Source organism: Phocoena sinus, chromosome 6 (assembly GCF_008692025.1).
Source record: "Phocoena sinus isolate mPhoSin1 chromosome 6, mPhoSin1.pri, whole genome shotgun sequence".
Taxonomy (NCBI): Eukaryota; Metazoa; Chordata; class Mammalia; order Artiodactyla; family Phocoenidae; genus Phocoena; species Phocoena sinus.
The window spans coordinates 10,187,313-10,209,441 of NC_045768.1; the positions used below are offsets into that span (position 1 = coordinate 10,187,313).

General features: G+C 40.7%; 2 protein-coding genes across 7 annotated transcripts in view; one reads left to right on the forward strand and one right to left on the reverse strand.

Moving 5' to 3' along the window:
* GAPVD1 (GTPase activating protein and VPS9 domains 1) overlaps positions 1-6,837 on the reverse strand; it is a 70,905-nt gene extending 64,068 nt beyond the window's left edge. For 2 of the 5 annotated variants that reach the window (XM_032634483.1, XM_032634484.1), the window contains exon 1: positions 6,668-6,837. The gene's annotated coding sequence lies outside the window, so the exon portion shown is untranslated. The remainder of the gene's footprint in view (positions 1-6,667) is intronic. The other 3 variants (XM_032634482.1, XM_032634481.1, XM_032634485.1) reach the window with 2 other exon arrangements.
* Positions 6,838-17,418: 10,581 nt separating this feature from the next.
* On the forward strand, positions 17,419-22,117 carry HSPA5 (heat shock protein family A (Hsp70) member 5). Of its 2 annotated transcripts, XM_032634471.1 has the most exons (8): positions 17,420-17,790; positions 17,884-18,115; positions 18,554-18,691; positions 19,000-19,112; positions 19,210-19,600; positions 19,731-19,968; positions 20,272-20,439; positions 21,205-22,117. In XM_032634471.1, exons 1-8 carry the CDS (start codon positions 17,666-17,668, stop codon positions 21,765-21,767), a joined length of 1,968 nt encoding a protein of 655 aa, XP_032490362.1. In that variant the 5' UTR covers positions 17,420-17,665; the 3' UTR covers positions 21,768-22,117. The 2 variants fall into 2 exon arrangements, with proteins under 2 accessions (XP_032490363.1, XP_032490362.1); XM_032634472.1 differs by lacking the exon at positions 20,272-20,439 and having other exon boundaries at positions 17,419-17,790.
* Positions 22,118-22,129: the final 12 nt, after the last annotated feature.

Consider the following 22,129-nt stretch of genomic DNA (forward strand, 5'->3'; position numbering starts at 1 on the left):
CTAATCTGGAATGCGTATCAGGAACTTTCACAATTATTTAAACCTTCATTAATTTTATTAGTCTGAAGTTATATACCACCAAATCTAATTCCCTCTTATTCAACAATCTCTAATGACATCTCACTAAGACATATATAAATCTGGAGATCAAGATAAATCAAATAGTTAAAAAAAAAACCCTAAAACCCTTAGAACTCTTGAGAGGAAGATTTCACCACCCACATGCTTTGAGGAAGCTTTGGTCCCCAGCATAAACTTAGCTTCTTCCATAAATACAGTGGGTGTACAAAACTACCAAACATAAGAGCAGAAAGAGGACTTTGAGCTTCAGCTGCATTTTTGCTGAGCTGTAATACTGGTAAAGCCTGTTTCAAGATCCAAGGGTACACCCTCAAATTTAAGGAAAGCATGTAAACAGCAGACTGACATGTCTATGTCATCACATTTACCAGAATGGTACTTCATAAAATTACAACTATTTATTATCAAACTTCAAATAGCATTATTAGCACTGTGTTCTACCTACAAGGAACCTTCCAGAACAAAAAAAAAGGAAGAAAATCTTGTTAGTTAAATAGCTTTTCAAAAATAAATAGAAGTCTGGGCTTCCCTGGTGGCGCAGTGGTTGGGAGTCCGCCTGCTGATGCAGAGGACGCAGGTTCGTGACCCGGTCTGGGAAGATCCCACATGCCGCGAAGCGGCTTGGCCCGTGAGCCATGGCCGCTGAGCCTCTGCGTCCGGAGCCTGTGCTCCGCAACGGGAGAGGCCACAGCAGTGAGAGGCCCACGTACCGCAAAAAAAATAAAAATAAAAATAAATAAATAGAAGTCAATAAATGTTAGCAATTACTGTCATTACTGTTATTACGATGTTTTGGAATGATGGAATAGAAACTTACTCAGAGGGAGACTTACTTAATAAGTTACGTTCCATCAGAATCCAAGTTGGCCCACCACATCCCTGAATAATTAGATATTAAAAGGCACTTTATTTTAGAGAAATCGAAGTTAGATTCCCTGGTTCTAAAGGAGGTAAAGATGAAATAAAGTCTGCGAAAAGAATTAATCTATTCTTTCCTAAGCTTTTCTGACATAGAAATCCGTATTTGTAATCATTTTGCATTTCTGCCTTAAGTGCTATGACTTTCAGACCTAATTTATTTTTGACAGGTAGTCAGGATTTATAAACAGTGAAAGTAAAATCAAGAAATGGGTCAGAGTTCTGCATTCGAAAATGAAAGGAAACAGTTCAGAGTGGGTTGAAAATAGATGACTTTAGCCTAAGTCCTAAAAACTTTTAAAATAGATGTATTTGGATAAAATTTAGATTGCTTGGGAAGATAATTTGGTTCTGATCCTGAAAAAAAGGAAATAGGCTAATATCCCAACTAAATTTCTGTCTTTTAAATTTTCCAATATTAATCCTTTCAAAAATTCACAGAAAATAAACTAAAAACATAAATTAGGTAAGGGAAAAAAAAAGAAGAACTGAACATGTTTGATGACACGCTTCCCACTAGTCTCCAGCGTGGGTGTACAGGCATTACATGGGCGCAAGCCCAAGCAAGCATCTTTTCAGACAGACATCTTAGATTAATGAACAGACATCTTGCCTGTTTTTACAGTTAAAGTATGCTTAAAGCCTTATATTTTTTTCTTTTCTTTTTATTGAAGTATAGTTGATTTACAATAGTGTGTTAGTTTCAGGTGTACAGCAAAGTGATTTAGATATATAAACCTTTTTTTCAGATTATTTTCCCTTATAGGTTATTATAAGATATTGACTATAATTCCCTGTGCTATACAGTAAATCCTTGTTGCTTATCTATTTTATGTATAGTAGTTTGTATCTGTTAATCCCATACTCCTAATTTATCCCCCCAGCCCCTTTCCCCTTTGGTCAGCATAGGTTTGTTTTCTATATTTGTAAGTCTGCTTCTGTTTTGAAAATAGAGTCATTTGCATTATTTTTAGATTCCACATATAAGTGATATATTTGTCTTCCTCTGACTTACTTCACTAAGTACAATATTCTCTATGTCCACTCATGTTGCTGCAAATGGCAATATTTCATTTGTTTTATGTAGAGCCTTATCTTTTTAAAATGGCTGATAAAAAAGGTGAATATGAAGATAATTTTGGCTTAATATATATAATTTAATTGCAGCGTTAGTATTAAGTTATATTTTCCTTTCAGGTATAAATACTTATTACCTGGTTCATCTTCAAACTTAAAAAAAAAGAAAAAATACATTATAGAGACCCTTCAGAAGTCTGTATTTTTTTTAAAACATTTGCTCAACTGTTCATTTATATATATTAAATATGAGAACTTTAAGTATCAACAGATGTTCACCACTTCTTCTGATCTTTGCATTGCAGAGTTCAAAACTGGGTTTCAGCTTAGAAGCAATGAAGAACTACCCTTCTGAAAATGTTTTTACAAAATCGTAATACAGGGCTTCCCTGGTGGCGCAGTGGTTGAGAGTCCGCCTGCCGATGCTGGGGACACGGGTTCGTGCCCCGGTCTGGGAAGATCCCACATGCCGCGGAGCGGCTGGGCCCGTGAGCCATGGCCGCTGAGCCTGCGCGTCCGGAGCCTGTGCTCCGCAACGGGAGGGGCCACAACAGTGAGAGGCCCGCGTACCAAAAAAAAAAAAAAAAAAATCATAATACATATTGAAACATACTTAAAAAAATAAGGAAATATAGGTAAACATAAAGAAGGAAACGTTATCTATAGTTCTAAAAACCAGAAATCAAACAATTTAGTATCTAAAGCTTCATCTAAAATGTGTACACAATACAGAAAGTATTGATCCTAGTTCCTTTACAAATGAAAATATCTTGATTAGGATTAAAGAGTTCAGGCCACAAATAATTCTATACAAACACAAGTTTAGGTAGTTCAAATGTAAAAAAACACATAACTGAAATCCTTCTTACCTAAGAGAAAATTAACTCCAGAGAAGGAAATGTGTGGGTGAAAAAACCATAAAGTTGAAGGGGAAAATTTAATCATTTAAGAAAAAATTTTTTTTGGTCTTTCCAAAGCAAGTAAGAAGGATTCCACTTACATCAGACTTTTACCCGCCACCCCCCCAAAAAAAAACATACTTTATCTTGGAGAATTGTAATGTATAACCAACTCCCCAATACTCTCACTCCTAAAAAAAAATAATAATAAATAAAAGTGAAACATCTTACAATTGGGAATATATCCACTTCCCTGCTTCAATTTTCTGCAAATATCAGGGGTACTTTTCCCAAATAAACCAATTTAAACTAAAGCACATCATGTTTAAAGAGTGGCAAATTTTGTATTGTTAGTTTCACCAAATAAGAGTTAATACATATTGTTGCCGTTTCCAGAATGCCATTATCAGGCAGCATCACCTGGTAAATTGCTAAGTGCCATCACTGGAAAGCTGCTCACAAACTCACAGTGGAGCCAACTGGGTGAAGTGGGAAGTGACAACGCTGTGACAGTGGCCAGGAAGGCACCAGAAGAGTAGCACTTGTTTTAAAGTCAGGGATGTGGTATGAAGGTAGAAAAGGACGAAACCAGGTTGAAAGCTGGAACACCAAAAGATAACTACCAATTACTGAGTGAAAGCCATGTTCCTGAGGTTTTACATATATTATTATTTTTGAAGTTAATCCTGTGTGATAGCTATTTATCACCTCCATTTTACAGCTGAGGAAACAGGATTAGAAAAGTCAAATAACTTACTGCATAATCATTCAGCTATCATGAAGCAAACAAGGAATTCAAAACTAGATTTATTTGACACCAGAGCCCAGACTCTTTTCATTTCCCCAGGCTGCCTCTCTGGTTCTTCAGTATATAGAATTCAGGTTCCCTGTGAGCAATTTCACTGTCGTGGGCTCTAGGAGGGAGAGATCCACCTGGAGGCAAACGGTCACGTGCTATCACCTGGGGAGCCTGGAGTTTTCAGCCTTTGTTCGTCCCAAGCCACCTTTATACATAATCTTTTCTCCCGTTTTCCCTTTTACAGACCTAACACACTGGATGGATGGATGGAAGGAAAGAGGAAGGGAGGGATGGAGGGAGGGAGGCAAGATGACTTAGATGTTTATTTGATTTACAAACTCCTCTATCCTTGTCTTTGTTCAAGTTGTTCCCTGCACCTGAAGCCCTTCTCCAATATCCCTATAGCTAATCACATCTATGACTGAAGGTCCAGTTCAAATGCCATCTCCACACAGCACTCCCCAGTCTCCCATTCTCTCATTCAGTAGTAGTATCTCCAATCTAAATTTTCCTGACCCTTTATGTATAAAATAAATATACAAATAATATGATGCCAGATAGATATATGCTATAAATAAAATAAAGAGGCAGGGGAGAAAGAGTGGCCAAGGGGGCAGTGTAAGGACCCAAAAGGTATCAGGCAAGACCTCTCCAAGGCAGTCATTTGTAATACGGTGTGTTTAATTCAACACAAACTATTTCGGCACCAATATCTGTTTCACAAAATACTCTTCTTCAATTCTCCATACCCTCCCCTTAATCTTTTCCACAAATAGTTTGCCGTAGTGGTTTTTCATTACTGCTATTCTTTTAGAGGAAAAAAACATCTCACACAAGATGTTGACAGGTGCTTTACAAACAGGTGCAAGTTTCAAATCACGAATATTCTGAAAAAATGGTAAAAGTGATTTGTCAGTGAGAAGTCTGATGCCAAAATGAAGCTGAACTACAAGAATTTAAAATGGAATTTCAAGAAAATGACTTATCAACTCTTCAACTCTATAATCTGCACGTTTTACTTTCTATCATATATGAAAAGAAGAATGGCAATGGGAAAATATACTTGAAGAGAGATCCTGCAGTTTTTCACTTAAGGATAGATGGGGATTTCCCTGACAGTCCAGAGCTTTCACTGCCAAGGCCGGGGGTTCGATCCCTAGTTGGGGAACTAAGATCCCACAATCCGCACACGGCACAGCCAAAAAAAAAAAAGAAAAATTAGAATATTCTCACCCCTTTAAAAGCCACACTATCTACATGACTTAAAGAAAGCCAGCACACGCTAAAATTTTCTTTCACAGGCTTATACAAGAGCTTGGAGGGCTCAACCCCTTCAATCACTTGGAACTAGGAGATGCCTTAACACAAAAATCTAAGGGCCAAAGTACTCACTTCCCTTTCTTCCTCAGATTATTTTGCCGATTCCCTAGTACCCTGAAAGAAATATCTGTGGTCTATTCTATCTTTCAAAACTATTACTCTGATCCCAGTCAAATCTTTTCTCTTACTTCCCTGATTACAAAATTCCCTCTTTCATCTACACTATCGTCCTATCTGCCTTGACTTTTTTCTTATCTAATGAGAAAAATATTCTTCCAGGCAGACTTATAGATCCCCAAAACTTATTTCTACTTCAGGAATTCTTAATCTTTTTGTGCCATGGGTTTCTTTGGTAGTCTGGTAAAGCCTATGGACCCCTTCTCAGATTGCTTTTAAATGCATAATTAAATATATGCGATTACAAAAACAACTAATTATACTGAATATTAGCAAAACAATGAAAAAACCCTGATATTGCAATATATGTACACCTTTATTATCACATTAAGTAACAAGATCTAACAGTGGATTCAGTAATACCATAATTCAAAAAAATTATAAGCATAAATGATATTTTTAAAATGTTTATTGAGTATATCACAAATGATATTTTAAGATCTCTGCAACAACTGTAAACATGACACAAAAATATCTGTAATTTTTATTGGTGACAAAGTCACAGGCATTGCTAATTCTACTGCAGTTTGTTGCTTACATTCATTATTGAAGGAAATGATAATACAGTTATCAGATAATAAAAACATGACTTTATCCCCATTCTAGTTCAAGGAGCCCCTGATTTCTATCCACCAACTGGTGAATCCCAGGTTAAAAATCCTTTCTAGCTCAAAACCTTGCTCAAACTGATTTTTGCCACAAATTTTAAAATAAAAACACTGATTTCTCCTTTGATCTAGCTCTCATCTGAACATACCACCATGCCTCCCTGTTTTTACGCAGATGTATACACAGAACCCTGTTTACTTCTATGATTTGCCTATCCAGCACCCATTTAAATTTTGCCAGTCAATAAAAGGCAAAATTGAAGGAAAGGAGATGGAAGCAACCAACAGCTCCTCACTTACAGACCTCCAACAGGAAGTGTAAAGATGCCAAGTATGGTGCGTACGTTTTTGGTAGGTGGGCTGCCCGACCCGTGAGTCCAGCTTGTCAAGAGTCTCCGAAGCAAGACATCTTCACCAGCAGCACTCAGAAGACATTCCACCTCCTCCTCGCCTCCCATACTCAGTTCCCTGGCTGCCAGGTCGCTCGCCTCTGGCTCTCACCCGAAGCCACCCCGCGGTCCTCCTATCCCTTCCCATCCCATCCCCCACGCGTCCCTCCCTCCAGTCCGTCCCAGGCTGCCCTGGCCCCTGAGCGCCGCCACATCTCTCCCTGGACCTAATCGTGTGCCCCCACCCCCACTTCTCCCCTCACTGCAGGGAAGGTCCCAGGGGTCAGCTGGACCCGGCGGCCCACCGTCAGCGCAGCCTGCGGCCCTAGGCCGAAGCAGCACGGCCGCCAGGCAAGGAGCCGCGCACTCCGCGCAGCTGGATCGGGGACGTGCACTCACCAAGAAGATCATGCGGAGGAGGGCACCGATGTCTGAGCAGGACCGCCACTCGGCCTCGGAGCCGTTGCCCTCGCGGCGAACTGCCACCGCCGCCGCCGCCGCCACCGCCGCCACTCGTTAGTTGGCTTCCCTGCGTCCTGCGGCGGCGCTGCCGCCACGCCATGGCGCGTGCGCGGCGCCGCGAGGGCCCCTGGGACTAGTAGTTCAGGCCGGCAGCCAGCGGTGCCTCTTCCGCTTTTACCACCCAAGTCCGCTGCAGGCTGGAGCCGTCTTGAGCTGCTGGGGTACCGCGAAACGGCTTCCGGAAAATTGTTCACCAAACACTCGCCCTTGCTTCCGCGTACGGTACTGCTGGATGTGAATAATCCAGCTGAGCAAGTATGTGTAAAGTAAAACAATTTAGAGCATTTATGTTTTAGATAACAAGTGTCACTTGGCCAGAACACATCATTTGAAACACACACACCCATACACCACTCTTCTTCCTTTCTGTCAAAAGGGTCAGTAATTGCCTTTGTGCTATCTGGATTTTCAGTCTTAAATCTGATTTCCCACTCCTTTTATCAAATTTTACTTGACCATACAGTTTTTTAGGTCGATTGACAATTTATCTAATACAAAATTTTTTATAAAAACCATTCATATATATTCAAATATAAAGGTAACTGAGCTGAACAGTCCTAGAAACCTTAGAATTGGAAGACAGCTTAAAGGTCATTAGTCCACCTCCGGCCCAGGCAGAAATTCCCTCTTGTACACTCCAGCCAGATAGTCATCCAACTTCTCTTTCAAACAGTTCAAATTTCAGGGTGCTCACTTCCTTAAATAAGGAGGCCTGGTCAACGGTTGGGCAGCGTTAAATGTTAGAAAGTTCTTCTGCTGAACAAAATCTACTTCCCTTTTACTTTCTTCCATTGCTAGTTGTTATGCTGCCTGGAGCAATATAGAATGTTTTGCACTTGATAGTCTTTCAAAAAATTGAACACAATGATTATATCGTCCAAAACTAGGAGTCTCCAGACCAAAAAAAAAAAAGCATCAGTTTTGCAACAAGTTCAGATTTGATTCAGCTCCCAGACTGCTTTCCATTCAGTCATCCTCCTTGATGTATTATCTTTAAAAATTGTCAAAATTTGCCTCAGATTTATAGCCTTGTTTTATTACCACAAGAGCATTCTATGGTAAACTGGTCAGGTATTATTGCTATCATATTACCATTCAACTGAATCAAGAATTCCACCAGATCAAAGATTATTCCTCAGCTCTGTTATAAAACATTGTCCAAAGCAACAAGGGAATGAAAAAAGCAACAGGATATGGTTTACAATTTAGGCTAAAAGGATAATTCACACAGATTAAGGATCATAATAATAAACTAAGGTACAAAGTACTCCAGATTCCTGGCGAAAGTCTTCATCAAATTGAGTGGCCATGACTTAAAGAAGGAAGTTAACACTTGGGAGTTACTGAATGGTTTGGATTTGAAGAAAGAAATGGCATGTGACGATTGCTAATGAAGAACCCAGCCTGAGCAGTTTGCTCTCACTTAACACTGAGTACAGTACTATAAGTGGGCTGGACCACACAGGCCAGGTTAAGGGGAAAGGAAAGGGCCCCCAAAGTTGCAAAAAGCTCTTGAGGGTTGTGAAGAAACCGCACTGTGTGTAGTAAGTAAAAAGGGCACTGGGATGGTCAATTAGTTGTTCTGAGGCCTTCTCTGTCAACCTACAAATGAAGAGCTTGAACTAGGTAAGTTGTTCTCAATCTTTTTTTCCAGCCAGCGCATCCAAGAAACACAACCTGCACATTAGAACAATGATCACAACAACAGTAAATCTTGTGGAATATGAAGTATTTTTCTCAACGCCTTTTACACAGGGGAAAGTGAACTCGAGAGGAGAAAAGACACTCAATAGTACTCCTTGAGGGCAGAGAACCCCGTCTTATTCACCACTGTCTCTCTGGAACCTGCCATACTACCTAGGATGTAATACATATCTTCTTTAAAAAAAAAAAATGAATGGGATGAATAAACAGTAAACCATGGCCAAAGCCTTTTTCCTTCCACTATATCACTCAGCCTTCCTTGACATACAGGGATATGAAATTGCTTGTCCATATTCACAGAATTCGTACCAGATCTTGATCAGAGCTCAGTTCTTCACACGCTCAACCTCATACTCTGCAGACCACTCTGCCACAGAAGCAGAGAGCAGTGACATACTCAGAATTTTTTTTAATGTTCTTTCCTTCATTTGTGCACAGCCAGTCTTGGAGGTAAGACATGAAAGCAGGTGCTATGCCAAGTGATTTCGGGGTCTTTGGCAAGTATTTCTGGACAAAAATATTTTTTCCTCACATCCCTGAAAGCCCCCTGAAATGTCATCCTTAGTGTTAGAAACATTGAATCCTGGATGTTAGAGCTGAGTATCAGAGATCATCTAGTCCAATACCTGCATTCGTTTGAATTTGGAGCCTGTCCTCAAGAGATCCTAATTAAAAAGCACATGCCCCTGGGAAAAGTAACATTTAAGTTATTATGCATCTATACTTAGGAAAGAAATACGACAGTTAATTGAGAGCAAACCATACCAGAAAGAAAAGCAGGGCCATATCCAGAAAAAAATAAAGATTAGGAAGAGGGAGAGCAAGATGAAAGGGAGAAAACCAACGACTTCATCTATATGCAATTTTTAAAATCTATTTGGCACACAGTTTGGGAAATGAATTAATTTGAACCAGTACATACTTAGGTGTAGATAGCTACAGCTTGTGCAAAGATTAATCTTAGTGTCTAATCTGAGTCAATTAAGTTATAAAATAGGTGATATGTAAATATAGCAATAACATGGATAGAAACCAATACAGCAGAGAATGAGCTCTGAGACTGTATTTTCTTTTTTAATTTATTTTAAAAATTTTTTAAAATAATTATTTGTTTGTTTTGGCTGCGCCGGGTCTTAGCTGCGGCACACGGGGCATCTGGCTCTTTAGTTGCGGCATGCATGCAGGATCTAGTTCCCCAACCAGGGATGGAAGCTGGGCCCCCTGCACTGGGAGCTCGGAGTCTTACCTACTGGACCACCAGGGAAGTCCCTGAGACCGTATTTTCAACTGTGAAACAGAAACGTCACCAACCCTATCTATCCCATAGGTCAAAGCTTTTTATCATAAAGCAAAACACAAATGTTATGCTTTGACATAGTTCAAACTCAAACAGCAGGCAAACATTCAATGCTAAAGGCTAACTTAGTCATTTTTTGTTTCTTAATTTATTTTATAAAATTTATTTTCAATCTGACAAGTAATATATTAATTCTTGTTCTTGAAAACGTATACAATACACAACATGGATGGACCTAGAGATGTCATACTAAGTGAAGTAAGTCATACAGATAAAGACAAATATCATGATATCACTTAATGTGGAATCTAAAAAATGATACAAATTAACTTATTTATGAAACAGAAACAGACTCACAGACTAAGAAAACAAACTTACAGTTACCAAAGGGGAAAGGTGGGGGGGGAGGGATAAACTAGGAGGTGGGGATTAACATATACACAGTGCTATATATAAAATAGATAATCAACAAGGACCTACTGTATAGCACAGGGAACTCTACTCAATACTCTGTAATAACCTATATGGGAAAAGAATCTGAAAAAAAATAGATGTATGTATACGTATAACGAAATCACTTTGCTGTACATCTGAGTCTAACACAATATTGTAAATCAACTATACTCCAATACAAAAATTTTAAGAATAAATAAATAATAAAGTTTAAAAAATGTATACAATACAAATAAGTCAAAAGTTCCTCTTGATTCCCACCCAATTCCATCCAGTAGCTACTCTTGTCAATTTGATAGGTATCTGCCCAGATTTGGTGGTGGGTTGTTTAACCCAAATAGAATCACACTGTACATACTTTTCCATGTTCTATAACGCTTTTTTCATGTAATAGTAAATCCTGGCATCTTTCCATATAGATACATAAAAATCTACCTCATTGTTTTGAAACTTGCACAATATTTCCATGGTACAATCTACCCTAGTTAATTTAGCATCCCCTGTTGATGGACATTTAGGTTGACTCATCACATTTTGAATAACAAAAAATACATGTGAATTAACTATATGTTATTTCTTAATGGGAAAATTTTTCTAAATCTCTGGAAAATCCAGAGGGACAGACATGAAAGCTGTCCCATACACAGGTGGCACAAAATATCCTTTATAAAGTCGTTTTTGCGCTTAAACTGTCCAATTGAAAGTAAAGGACAAGATTCCAGTCACAGCCCTACTCCATTCTCTGGGCCCTTGGTTGTCCTGCACTGGCCCCCACTGGCAGGTTCAGAAATAGTGATACTCAGAGGTCGATTTACTATGAAGCTGATGGAGCTTATGATTTAAGGCAGTGTATTCACATAGTCGTATGGTTTTGTAACACTTGCCAAGGAATTTTAAATTATTGGCTAAATCGAGGACAACAGATAAAAGCCTAAAACTTGAGAATACTGAAAATGAGGCTCATTTCCTGTAGAACAGGATCATAAATCATGTTACTCACACTTCAGCCCAATGAAATCTACTATAAAACTTATTTTTCTACCAGTGCAAGAGATGTCCAGACTGATAGGAGCTGTAATGTTAATGGATCATAAAGCTTTTGTGCATTATCTGTATTTGAATTTAACCCATGACTAATTATAATATATGAAATATCTTTAACGTAATCATATTTTACATCTTTCACTGACAACTTTTTTCATTGTCTTGTATTACTTAGTTTTAAGTTCTCAAAGTTTCTCAAGCTTGTTAAGCTCCTGATAGATACACAGAGATTTTTTTAATAACAAAAAGTATACACAAAAAAAGTAACATGCTTACAATTTATATACTCTTTGAAAATCAGATATCAACAATTTTAATGGCTACATATTTCATCATACTGACAAATCATAAATTGTCATTTCAAAATGGAAATTGTTTACTCCTGATAACAAATTTTTAAATGCCAAATTGATGCAAATTAAAGAAATTCTAGAATACAGAAATAAGTTAAATAGAAACTTAATACTTTGTAAAGCTTATTTTAAAAGTAAATGGTGTAATACTCTCATACTATTGAGTAACCTGCTTTTTTTACTCAATAAAATTTGTTTTGCTAACTTTATAAGCTAATTCTAAAATTTATATGGAAATACAAAGCACCAAGATTAGGCAACAACACTCCTGAAGAAGAGTAATGTGGAAGGAAGGACTTGTCCTACCAGGTATCAAAATTTATTACAGTTGACCCTTGACCAGAGTGTGGGGTTAGGGGCACCAACCCTCTGCATAGCAGAAAATCTGAATGTAACTTACAGTCGTTCCTCTGTATCCACAGTTCTGTATCCACAGTTCTGCATCCACAGATTCAACCAACCTCAGATCGTGTAGTACTGTAGTATTTCCTATTGAAAACACGTGTGGACCCATGGAGTTCAAACCTGTGTTGTTCAAGGGCCAGCTCTCTATAGCTATAGAAATTAAGACAGAGGCTAACAAAATACTATGAAAAATGGTGCTGGGACATTTGTGTATCCATGTGGAAAAAATTAATTGTACTCACGATATATACAACTCACACATTTAAAAAAATAAATTCCAGGGCTTCCCTGGTGGCGCAGTGGTTGAGAGTCCGCCTGCCGATGTAGGCGACACGGGTTCGTGCCCCGGTCCGGGAGGATCCTACATGCCGCAGAGCGGCGGGGCCCGTGAGCCATGGCCGCTGATCCTGCGCGTCTGGAGAGCCTGTGCTCCGCAACGGGAGAGGCCACAGCAGTGAGAGGCCCGCATACCGCAAAATAAATAAATAAACAAATCCAATTGAATTATATAGATATAAAAGAGACAGGTTTTAAAAAATAAATTTTTAGCAGATAATTAAGAACAATGTCTTCTTGGACTTCCCTGGTGGTGCGGTGGTTAAGAATCCACCTGCCAATGCAGGGGACCACGGGTTCGAGCCCTGGTCCGGGAAGATCCCACATGCCGCGGAGCAACTAAGCCCGTGTGCCACAACTACTGAGCCCGTGCCCTAGAGCCCGCAAGCCACAGCTACTGAAGCCCCCGGGCCTAGAGCCCGTGCTCTGCAACAAGAGAAGACACCGCAATGAGAAGCCCACACACGGCAATGAAGAGTAGCTCCCGCTCACCTCAACTAGAGAAAGCCCGCACAGTGACAAAGACCCAACACAGCCAAAAATATATTAATTAATTAATTAATTTAAAAAAATAAGCAGGGAGGCTATAAAAAAATTAAAAAATAAAACAGCGATACACACATACACATTGCATATGAAGAAAACATCTCTAGAAGGCAACATAGTGACAGTGATAACCTTCATTAGTGTAGGGTAACAGGGCTGGGGACTGGGTGGCAGGCCAACTGTATATTGTATATTGCACCCATTGAATTTTACACCATGTATATATATTTCCTATTTTAAAAATTTAGAAATTTAAGACATCCATCAAATATTATCACTCAGAAGCTATAGAGGTAGCTCTTTATCCTCAGTAGCTTATTTTACTTCAAAGGAAAACTTAAGATAGAAGAAAATTAAAACTAACATTTTATGTATAAAATTAAAATGCTTTACAATTAATCAAGTACCTTAATCATAAATAGTTTTGTGAGGAGGCAGAATTATATCCATTTTACATACTAGTAAACAGAGCCTCAGAGAGATTAAGTGACTTGCCCTAAGTCACACAGTTAGTTAGTGCCAGAACTGGAACTCAGTTTTTAATGCTTGCAAACCCCATGATCTTTCCCATCACACTGACACAACATGCCCTCCTAAATACCTTTCTCCAAAAAAACACGTGAATTACAGAAAATGCTTTGTTACTTTTAAAATTTTATTTATTTAATTTATTTATTTTTGGCTGCATTGGGTCTTTGTTGCTGCGCGCAGGCTTTCTCTAGTTGCAGCGAGCGGGGCCTACTCCTTGTTGCAGTGCGCAGGCTTCTCATTGTGGTGGCCTCTCTTGTTGTGGAGCACGGGCTCTAGCTGTGCGGGCTTCAGCAGTTGCAGCACACGGGCTCAGTAGTTGTGGCTCGCGGGCTCTAGAGCTCAGGCTCAGTAGTTGTGGCGCATGGGCTTACTTGCTCTGCGGCATGTGGGATCTCCCCGGACTAGGGCTCGAACCCGTGTCCCCTGCATTGGCAGGCGGATTCTTAACCATTGCGCCACCACGGAAGCCCTGTTTGTTACTTTTGTGTGTGGCGAAGGGCGGGAAAGTTTCTCTCTTAATGATTAAATTCATTTTCTAAAAGTGAAGACAAAACTTATTGAATAGCACATTCCACCTTCAGAAGTACTAAAAAGTCTTACATGATTCATACCTCCTATTACTCCCAGCTCAGGTATTAGGGAGATACTTTTCTTTCACTTCCCTATTTAATGAAGGCTAAGGAATTATTCCCAGTCTCTTAATAAAAAAGACATCTTTGTGGCCAATATGAGAGATTTTTTTTTTTTTTTTAATTTTGGCTGCACTGGGTCTTAGCTGCGGCATTCAGGATTCTACACTGTGGGATATTCGCTGCGGGATCTTTAGTTGAGACATGCATGTGGGATCTCATTCTCTGACCAGGGATGGAACCCAGGCCCCTTGCATTGGGAGCGCAAAGTCTCACCCACTGGACCACCAGGGAAGTCCCCAAGAGAGTAATTAGATGTAGCACTTTTCAAAGCATTTCCAAAAATCTTTGTCAAATTCAGTGTAATCACCAAACTTATTATTTCCTGTTGAAAGTAATCTTGAAAGTTCACTCTCAAGAGGTGGTTTTCTTGAAGAGCTTCTAAAATTTATTCTCATAGTATATTTACATGATAAATAATAGCATTACCACTATTCTACAACTTTCCCATACAATATCTCATTTGATCCTTGAAACAAGCCACTAAGACAGGCAGGGACAGAAATCCCTGACATTCAATAGATGAAGAAACTGAGGCTCTAGGAGGTTGTTTTTTTCCTACGGTCATGTGTCCTATCTCTTAGTTGAATATTTTCTCCAACAAAGCATGTGAAAAATTTTTAATTATCAGAACTTCAACTTGTCAGTCAACATTCAACTTGTCAATTACATAGGACTTTTCCTTTTCCTTCTTGCTCTATGCCTTTAATGCCCTTTCAGAAAGGAAGATTTGGGGACTAAATAACATTCAATCCTAATCAGTCCTGACTCTGCTTAGCTTTCTGAGATCAGATGGGAAATAGAAATCTATTTTCTTACCCATAAGAGCACAAGTGAAATGAGCTGGTTTAAATTACTGGATAAACTCTACATTTGTCTATCGCCCAGTATCAAAATACTTGTAAACTATGTAACTACTCTATATCCTAAAAACGATATGTAAGTGTTCTAAACCTGAAGCTCAGGATGACAACCTAGACTATAGAAATTAAAAATTAAACTGCCAAAGCTCAAATCCTGGCTCCCTATCTTCTCAGCTGTGTGATCTCCTGGGCAAGTTTCTTTGCCTCTTGGAGCTTCGGATTCATTAGCCCTAAAATTAGGGGTTTAAAAAAATGTTTTCATAAGGATTAAAAGAGATAATGCACTTAAAACATTTAGCATAGCGTCTAGCACTTATTTAAATATTGATAACTTGGCACTGACACTATTATTGGCATTTACGATTCAGCAAACTAGATTTATCTATGCACTTTCCTATTCAATCCATAAATGACTGCTCTTTGCAATATATTGTAATATATAACATACCTAATATACTTGACATTTTAAAAGATACTACAACCACCGATATACTCAATTCCCTTTAGCAGTTAGCCAGATATCACTTTTCTAAATCTCAGAAAAAGAAGAGTTGCAAAGGTTACTCCATCAATCAAGGGTGAGGCTGAAACTGAGAGCTCTGTTTTTAATGGATATGGACTATGATATATACAGAAAATTTGCTTGAAATTATACATAGCTGTAATGTGGTGGAATGGTGATTTCTATCTTGATAATGGACTAAGGTAACCTAAAGAAGGGTCAGTGTTACAGTATACAAGTCCTTGTATACTGTATACAATACAATCCTTGTATACAATCCGTTGAAAGAGATGGATGATGCAACTTCTGTAGTAAGAATGGAGTCAACTCTGAGTCACCAGTATAACCTTGAGGAGCACTAAAGGAGATAGGAAAATTCTTGAGTACTGACTCCTAGGCTCAGCATCTTAGTCAACTGTGTGTAAGATGTTTCAGTGCTATTTGGACACAGTATTGTTCATACAAGTGAATCTCAAGAAAACATTCAGTGCAAAAAATACTAGTCATTAGCTCCTGACTATGATAAGTCCCATGAATTTTCTGTAATCATCTCAAAAATATTTTGTGTCAGGCCTCTGGCCCGTCTCTAGCAGGTCCCCCAAAAAGATTTGTTGAATAAATGAACTTCATTTTTAAAAATTGTTAAGAGCATTGGCTACAGAGTCAAGCTGACTTGGATATCCTAACTCCATCACTTATCAGCTCTATGACTTCAAGCTAGTTAACTAATCTCTTTTGGTTTCAATTTTCTCATCTGTAAAATGTGAAATGCCAAGTATTGAACTGTAAGGACCAAAAGGCACAGGAGACAGACTAATGCTTGGCACATAGTAAGCCTGAAGTAAATAGCAGCCTTTATACTTTTTGCTACAAGAGTAGGCATTATCAAGACGTCTTTGTCTATCAAACGCGTTTAAGCACAGATCAGACCTTTTCCAGGAGTGTAGGTAAAAACATATCCAAAAAGGATGAGGAAGGCCTTGTAAATGATAATCTGATCCACAGTGGGAAATGATGGGCAGGAAGAGGAAAGACAGGGGGTGACAAGCTAGGAAAATGATACATCTCAGGGTGGGAATGATGGCATTAGTAAGCTCTTCAGGGGAGAGCTGCCACATGGGGAGGGGATTGCGGAGTCAATTACTTTGGCCAGGCCTGCCCTGGAACTTACCGTGGGGCAAGGCAATGTGGAGAGGCCTGGTATAGACAAAGATAGCGGGGCAGGGGGTGCCGGGGAAAAATAACTGGCTAGTAGGAGCCATGACTCGCGACCGGGCAGTGCCCAGACCAGACCCCAGTCGAGGGCTGCAGCCCGGTGAGCAACAAAAGGCCCTGGGGCTTGGACACTCTAGTACCCGTAGTAGCTATGAAGGGCAGAGAAATTTGTTCTGAGGTGATCACAGCATCTACGCTGATACCTGCCTGCCTGGGACGGGATGGAGGCGAGGAGGAAGAAGAGCCGCTTCCATCGGGAAGGATGGAGGAAGGGCAGGCGGGCGGGCAGTGGAGAAGCAAGGGACCCAGGTCCCACTGCCTCGGGGGAATCAGGCACGCTGGACTGGCTCCGGCATCCTTAGGGCCCAGCGTGGAGGCGGGACCTCAGCGATTACCGACGGAAACCGCCTCGGAGTGGGAGGTCGCGTCACGGACAGGCAGCTGCTAAACCAATGGAGCCGGAGCATGGGGCGGATGTTGCCTCCCATTGGTGGCTGTTGGGCGCGCCCAGCAGCCAATGAGTCAGCCCAGGGGGCGTCGCGGTGACGTTGGCTGCGGAGGAGGCCGCTTCGAATCCGCAGCGGCCAGCTTGGTGGCCTGGACCAATCAGCGGCCTCCAACGAGCAGGGCCTTCGCCAATCGGCAGCCTCCACGACGGGGCTGGAGGGAGGTTATATAAGCGGAGTAGGCAACGGCGCGGTCGACGCTGACTGAGCTCTCACAAGCGCGTCGTATTGGGGTTTTCGTGCGTGTGAGAGGTAGGTACCGCGGCCTACAGTTCCGTACCTGCCCTTCGCCTTGTACGCTGCTCCTCCTGACCCCGGGCTTGTCGTCCTCGGCTCGGGCACCTCGGTGCGCTCTCGTGTTGCGGCCTGTGGCTGGTTTGCCTGCGAAGCCCTGCCTGCCTGCTGAGTGAGTGGACGACGGTCCCGGCAAGATGAAGCCCTCCCTGGTGGCTGCGGTGCTGCTGCTGATGCTCGGCGCGGCGCGGCCGGAGGAGGAGGACAAGAAGGAGGACGTGGGCACGGTGGTCGGTATCGACCTGGGCACCACGTACTCCTGGTAAGTGGGGTTTGTGGAAAAGGGGAGAATGTGGAGTGGCTTCCTGGGCTGCCGTGAGCGTCGCTGATTTCTTCTGTTCGGTTTTTCCGTCAGCGTCGGGGTGTTCAAGAACGGCCGCGTGGAGATCATCGCCAACGATCAGGGCAACCGCATCACGCCGTCTTATGTGGCCTTCACTCCAGAAGGGGAGCGTCTGATCGGCGATGCAGCCAAGAACCAGCTCACCTCCAATCCTGAGAACACGGTCTTCGACGCCAAGCGGCTCATCGGCCGTACATGGAACGACCCGTCTGTGCAGCAGGACATCAAGTTCTTGCCTTTCAAGGTTCGACCTGGTTTTTCTCTTTTAAATAGAAAGTGAGAGAAAAAAAAAAAAGAAGGGGTGGTGGTGGGAGTATTTAGGATTAAGAAGTTACTGAAAAACAGTGCAGAGACGAGCAAAAAGGATACAGACATGGTGTATCTATAATTTTTATTTAATAGTTTCAGTGTGTTACAGAACTTAAGAAAGTTAGGTTGGCAAAGAAATTTCATGCGTAACTACTCTGTCCGCAATAGTTTAGCTTTAAGATATTGGTTAAAACTGAAGAGGCTTGTAATTATCAGGCACCTGTACTCCTTAAAGTATTTCTGTTCAATATTCAGCTCCAAAGGACCAACGTAAACCAAACTGTGGGGGAAGAAGTGGGTCTCAGACATTCCTCTTTTTAAAGTTTAAAATGTCATTGCTTCTACGTCTGAAAATAATTATTCTTTAAAATAGGTGGTTGAAAAGAAAACTAAACCATACATTCAAGTTGATGTTGGAGGTGGGCAAACAAAGACATTTGCTCCTGAAGAAATTTCTGCCATGGTTCTCACTAAAATGAAGGAAACTGCCGAGGCTTATTTAGGAAAGAAGGTAAGTATTTCTAGAACAATGTCGAGCAGTTTTATTATTACTATTCTTGATTGATTGTGTTGTGTTGATGCTTTCATCGTTTTAAAAATCTGAATGACATTCATGCATCAGTTTTAATTACTTGCGTGCTTTACTGTAGGCCAGACAAAATACTAGCGCCTTTCATGTGTTATCACTTAATGCTTGCAAGTCCATGGGTATAAAATTATATATTATACCCATCTTAATAAAGCGATGGTTTGGCTGTAACTTAAATAAAGGTTAAGCCGTATGATAAAATATGTTTAATTATCTTGTTATCATTTTAGGTTACTCATGCAGTTGTTACTGTACCAGCCTATTTCAATGATGCCCAACGCCAGGCAACCAAAGATGCTGGAACTATTGCTGGGTTGAATGTTATGAGGATCATCAATGAGCCGTAAGTGTTAAATTAAAAAATATGGCATATTTGCCAAATGGGGAAAGGTAGACTTAACTAAGTCATTTATTTTTTTTCTTTCTCATTCTCCTAACAGTACAGCAGCTGCTATTGCTTACGGCCTGGATAAGAGGGAAGGGGAGAAGAACATCCTGGTGTTTGACTTGGGTGGTGGAACCTTTGATGTGTCTCTTCTCACCATTGATAATGGTGTCTTTGAAGTCGTGGCCACTAATGGAGATACTCATTTGGGCGGAGAAGACTTTGACCAGCGTGTCATGGAACACTTCATCAAGCTCTACAAAAAGAAAACTGGCAAAGATGTTCGGAAAGACAACAGAGCTGTGCAGAAACTCCGGCGTGAGGTTGAAAAGGCCAAACGGGCCCTGTCTTCTCAACATCAAGCAAGAATTGAAATTGAGTCCTTCTATGAAGGAGAAGACTTCTCTGAGACCCTGACTCGGGCCAAATTTGAAGAGCTAAACATGGTATGTTCCTGTTTTTTGCTTTGCTAATGAGATCTAGTTAGACTGTCTGAGTTTGGGACAATGCATTTAGGTATTTTGACTATACCTGGGTATGACAGGCATCATCACAGTAATTTGTCACTTATTCTAGGACCTGTTCCGTTCTACCATGAAGCCTGTCCAGAAAGTGCTGGAAGATTCTGATTTAAAGAAGTCTGATATTGATGAAATTGTTCTTGTTGGTGGCTCTACTAGAATCCCAAAGATTCAACAACTGGTTAAAGAGTTTTTTAATGGCAAGGAGCCATCCCGTGGCATAAACCCAGATGAGGCTGTAGCGTATGGTGCTGCTGTCCAGGCTGGTGTACTCTCTGGTGATCAAGATACAGGTAAGCCAGTGTCACAGCATCTTCCATAGTGCTTCAGAGTATAATTAGCTGTTGCTTTAGAAAGCAATAGATTATGAGCAGCAAGCTCACACAGCTAGTAAAGGGTACAGTGAAGTCAAGACCTGGCACAGTCTCAAGATCCTTAGCAACTATATTTAATTCATTGCTTCTGAAATGATTTTGTATAGAACCTAATCAAGTGGCAAGATGGAGAAGATGAAGTTGTATTGTTTGTGGGGTCTGCTTGGAATTGCTCCTGTGACTCCTGAATTAGAACTTAGCTTGATTAACTTACCTTTTTAGGTGATCTGGTATTGCTTGATGTATGTCCCCTTACACTTGGTATTGAAACCGTGGGAGGTGTCATGACCAAACTGATTCCAAGGAACACTGTGGTGCCCACCAAGAAGTCTCAGATCTTTTCTACAGCCTCTGATAATCAGCCAACTGTTACCATCAAGGTCTATGAAGGTAATTGCTTACATTTGTTAATACCATGGTATGTTTTTGAAGAGCTTGACTTCTTTTAACATACTCTATTGAAATGTCTAGGGAAAGAAATACCTGCTATTTTCAGGTGGGAGGGCCCTAATTTAACTAGTGTTGAGTTTGGTAGAGCCAGTACTAAAATCTATTTCGTATCTAGTTATCTAGCACTCTTTCCCATTAAAAAATACCTTCTGGGGGAATTCCCTGGCTGTCCAATGGTTAGGACTCCATGCTTCTACTGCAGGGGGCACAGGTTCGATCCCTGGTCGGGGAACTAAGATCCCACATGCTGCGCGGTATGGCCAAAATAAGTAAATTCAAAAATACAAGAAGAAGGACTTCCCTGGTTGTCCAGTGGCTAAGACTCTGCACTCCCAATGCAGGGGTCCCGGTTTCAATCCCTGGTCGGGGAACTAGATCCCACATGCTGAAACTAAGAGTTCGCATGCCACAACTAAAAGATCCCTCATGCCACAGCTAAGAGCTGATGCAGCCAAATCAATAAATTAAAAAGATAAATATTAAAATACAAGAACAAGTAAAGGGTTCATACTGCTATAAAGTAGATGAAATTCCATTAAGAGTTACTAGTAACTTAACTCACTGTTCCTCTCCCAACACTGACCCACTTCTAGGTTGATAGAGTGCCCTTGACACTACAGGCTCTAACAGAATGAAACACAGGCATCCAGATGTACTAATGTTTGTCGGTAACAGCTAACTAAATTTTTTGTGTGTGACTTCTAGGTGAACGACCCCTGACGAAAGACAATCACCTTCTGGGAACTTTTGATCTGACTGGAATTCCTCCTGCTCCCCGTGGGGTTCCACAGATTGAAGTCACCTTTGAGATAGATGTGAATGGCATTCTTCGAGTGACAGCTGAAGACAAAGGTACAGGCAACAAAAATAAAATCACAATTACAAATGACCAAAATCGCCTGACACCTGAAGAAATTGAAAGGATGGTCAATGATGCTGAGAAGTTCGCTGAGGAAGACAAAAAGCTCAAGGAGCGCATTGACACCAGAAATGAGTTGGAAAGCTATGCCTACTCTCTAAAGAATCAGATTGGAGATAAAGAAAAGCTGGGAGGTAAACTTTCCTCTGAAGATAAGGAGACCATGGAAAAAGCCGTAGAAGAAAAGATTGAGTGGCTAGAAAGTCACCAAGATGCTGACATTGAAGATTTCAAAGCTAAAAAGAAGGAGCTGGAAGAAATTGTTCAGCCAATTATCAGCAAACTCTATGGAAGTGCAGGCCCTCCCCCAACTGGTGATGAGGAACCAGCAGACAAAGACGAGTTGTAGACACTGCTCTGCTAGTGCTGTAATATTGTAAATAACTGGACTCAGGAACTTTCGTTAGGAGAAAATTGAGAGAACTTAAGTCTCGAATGTAATTGGAATCTTCACCTTGGAGTGGAGTTGAAAATGCTATATAGCCCAAGTGGCTGTTTACTGCTTTTCATTAGCAGTTGCTCACATGTCTCGGGGTGGGGGGCAAGGAAGAATTGGCTATCATCAAAAGTGGGTAAAAAAGCTGGGTTAAGGACGTGTGTTCACCTTGAAAATGTTCTATTTAACAATTGGGTCATGTGCATCTGGTGTAGGAACTTTTTTCTACCATAAGTGACACCAATAAATGTTTGTTATTTACACTGGTCTAATTT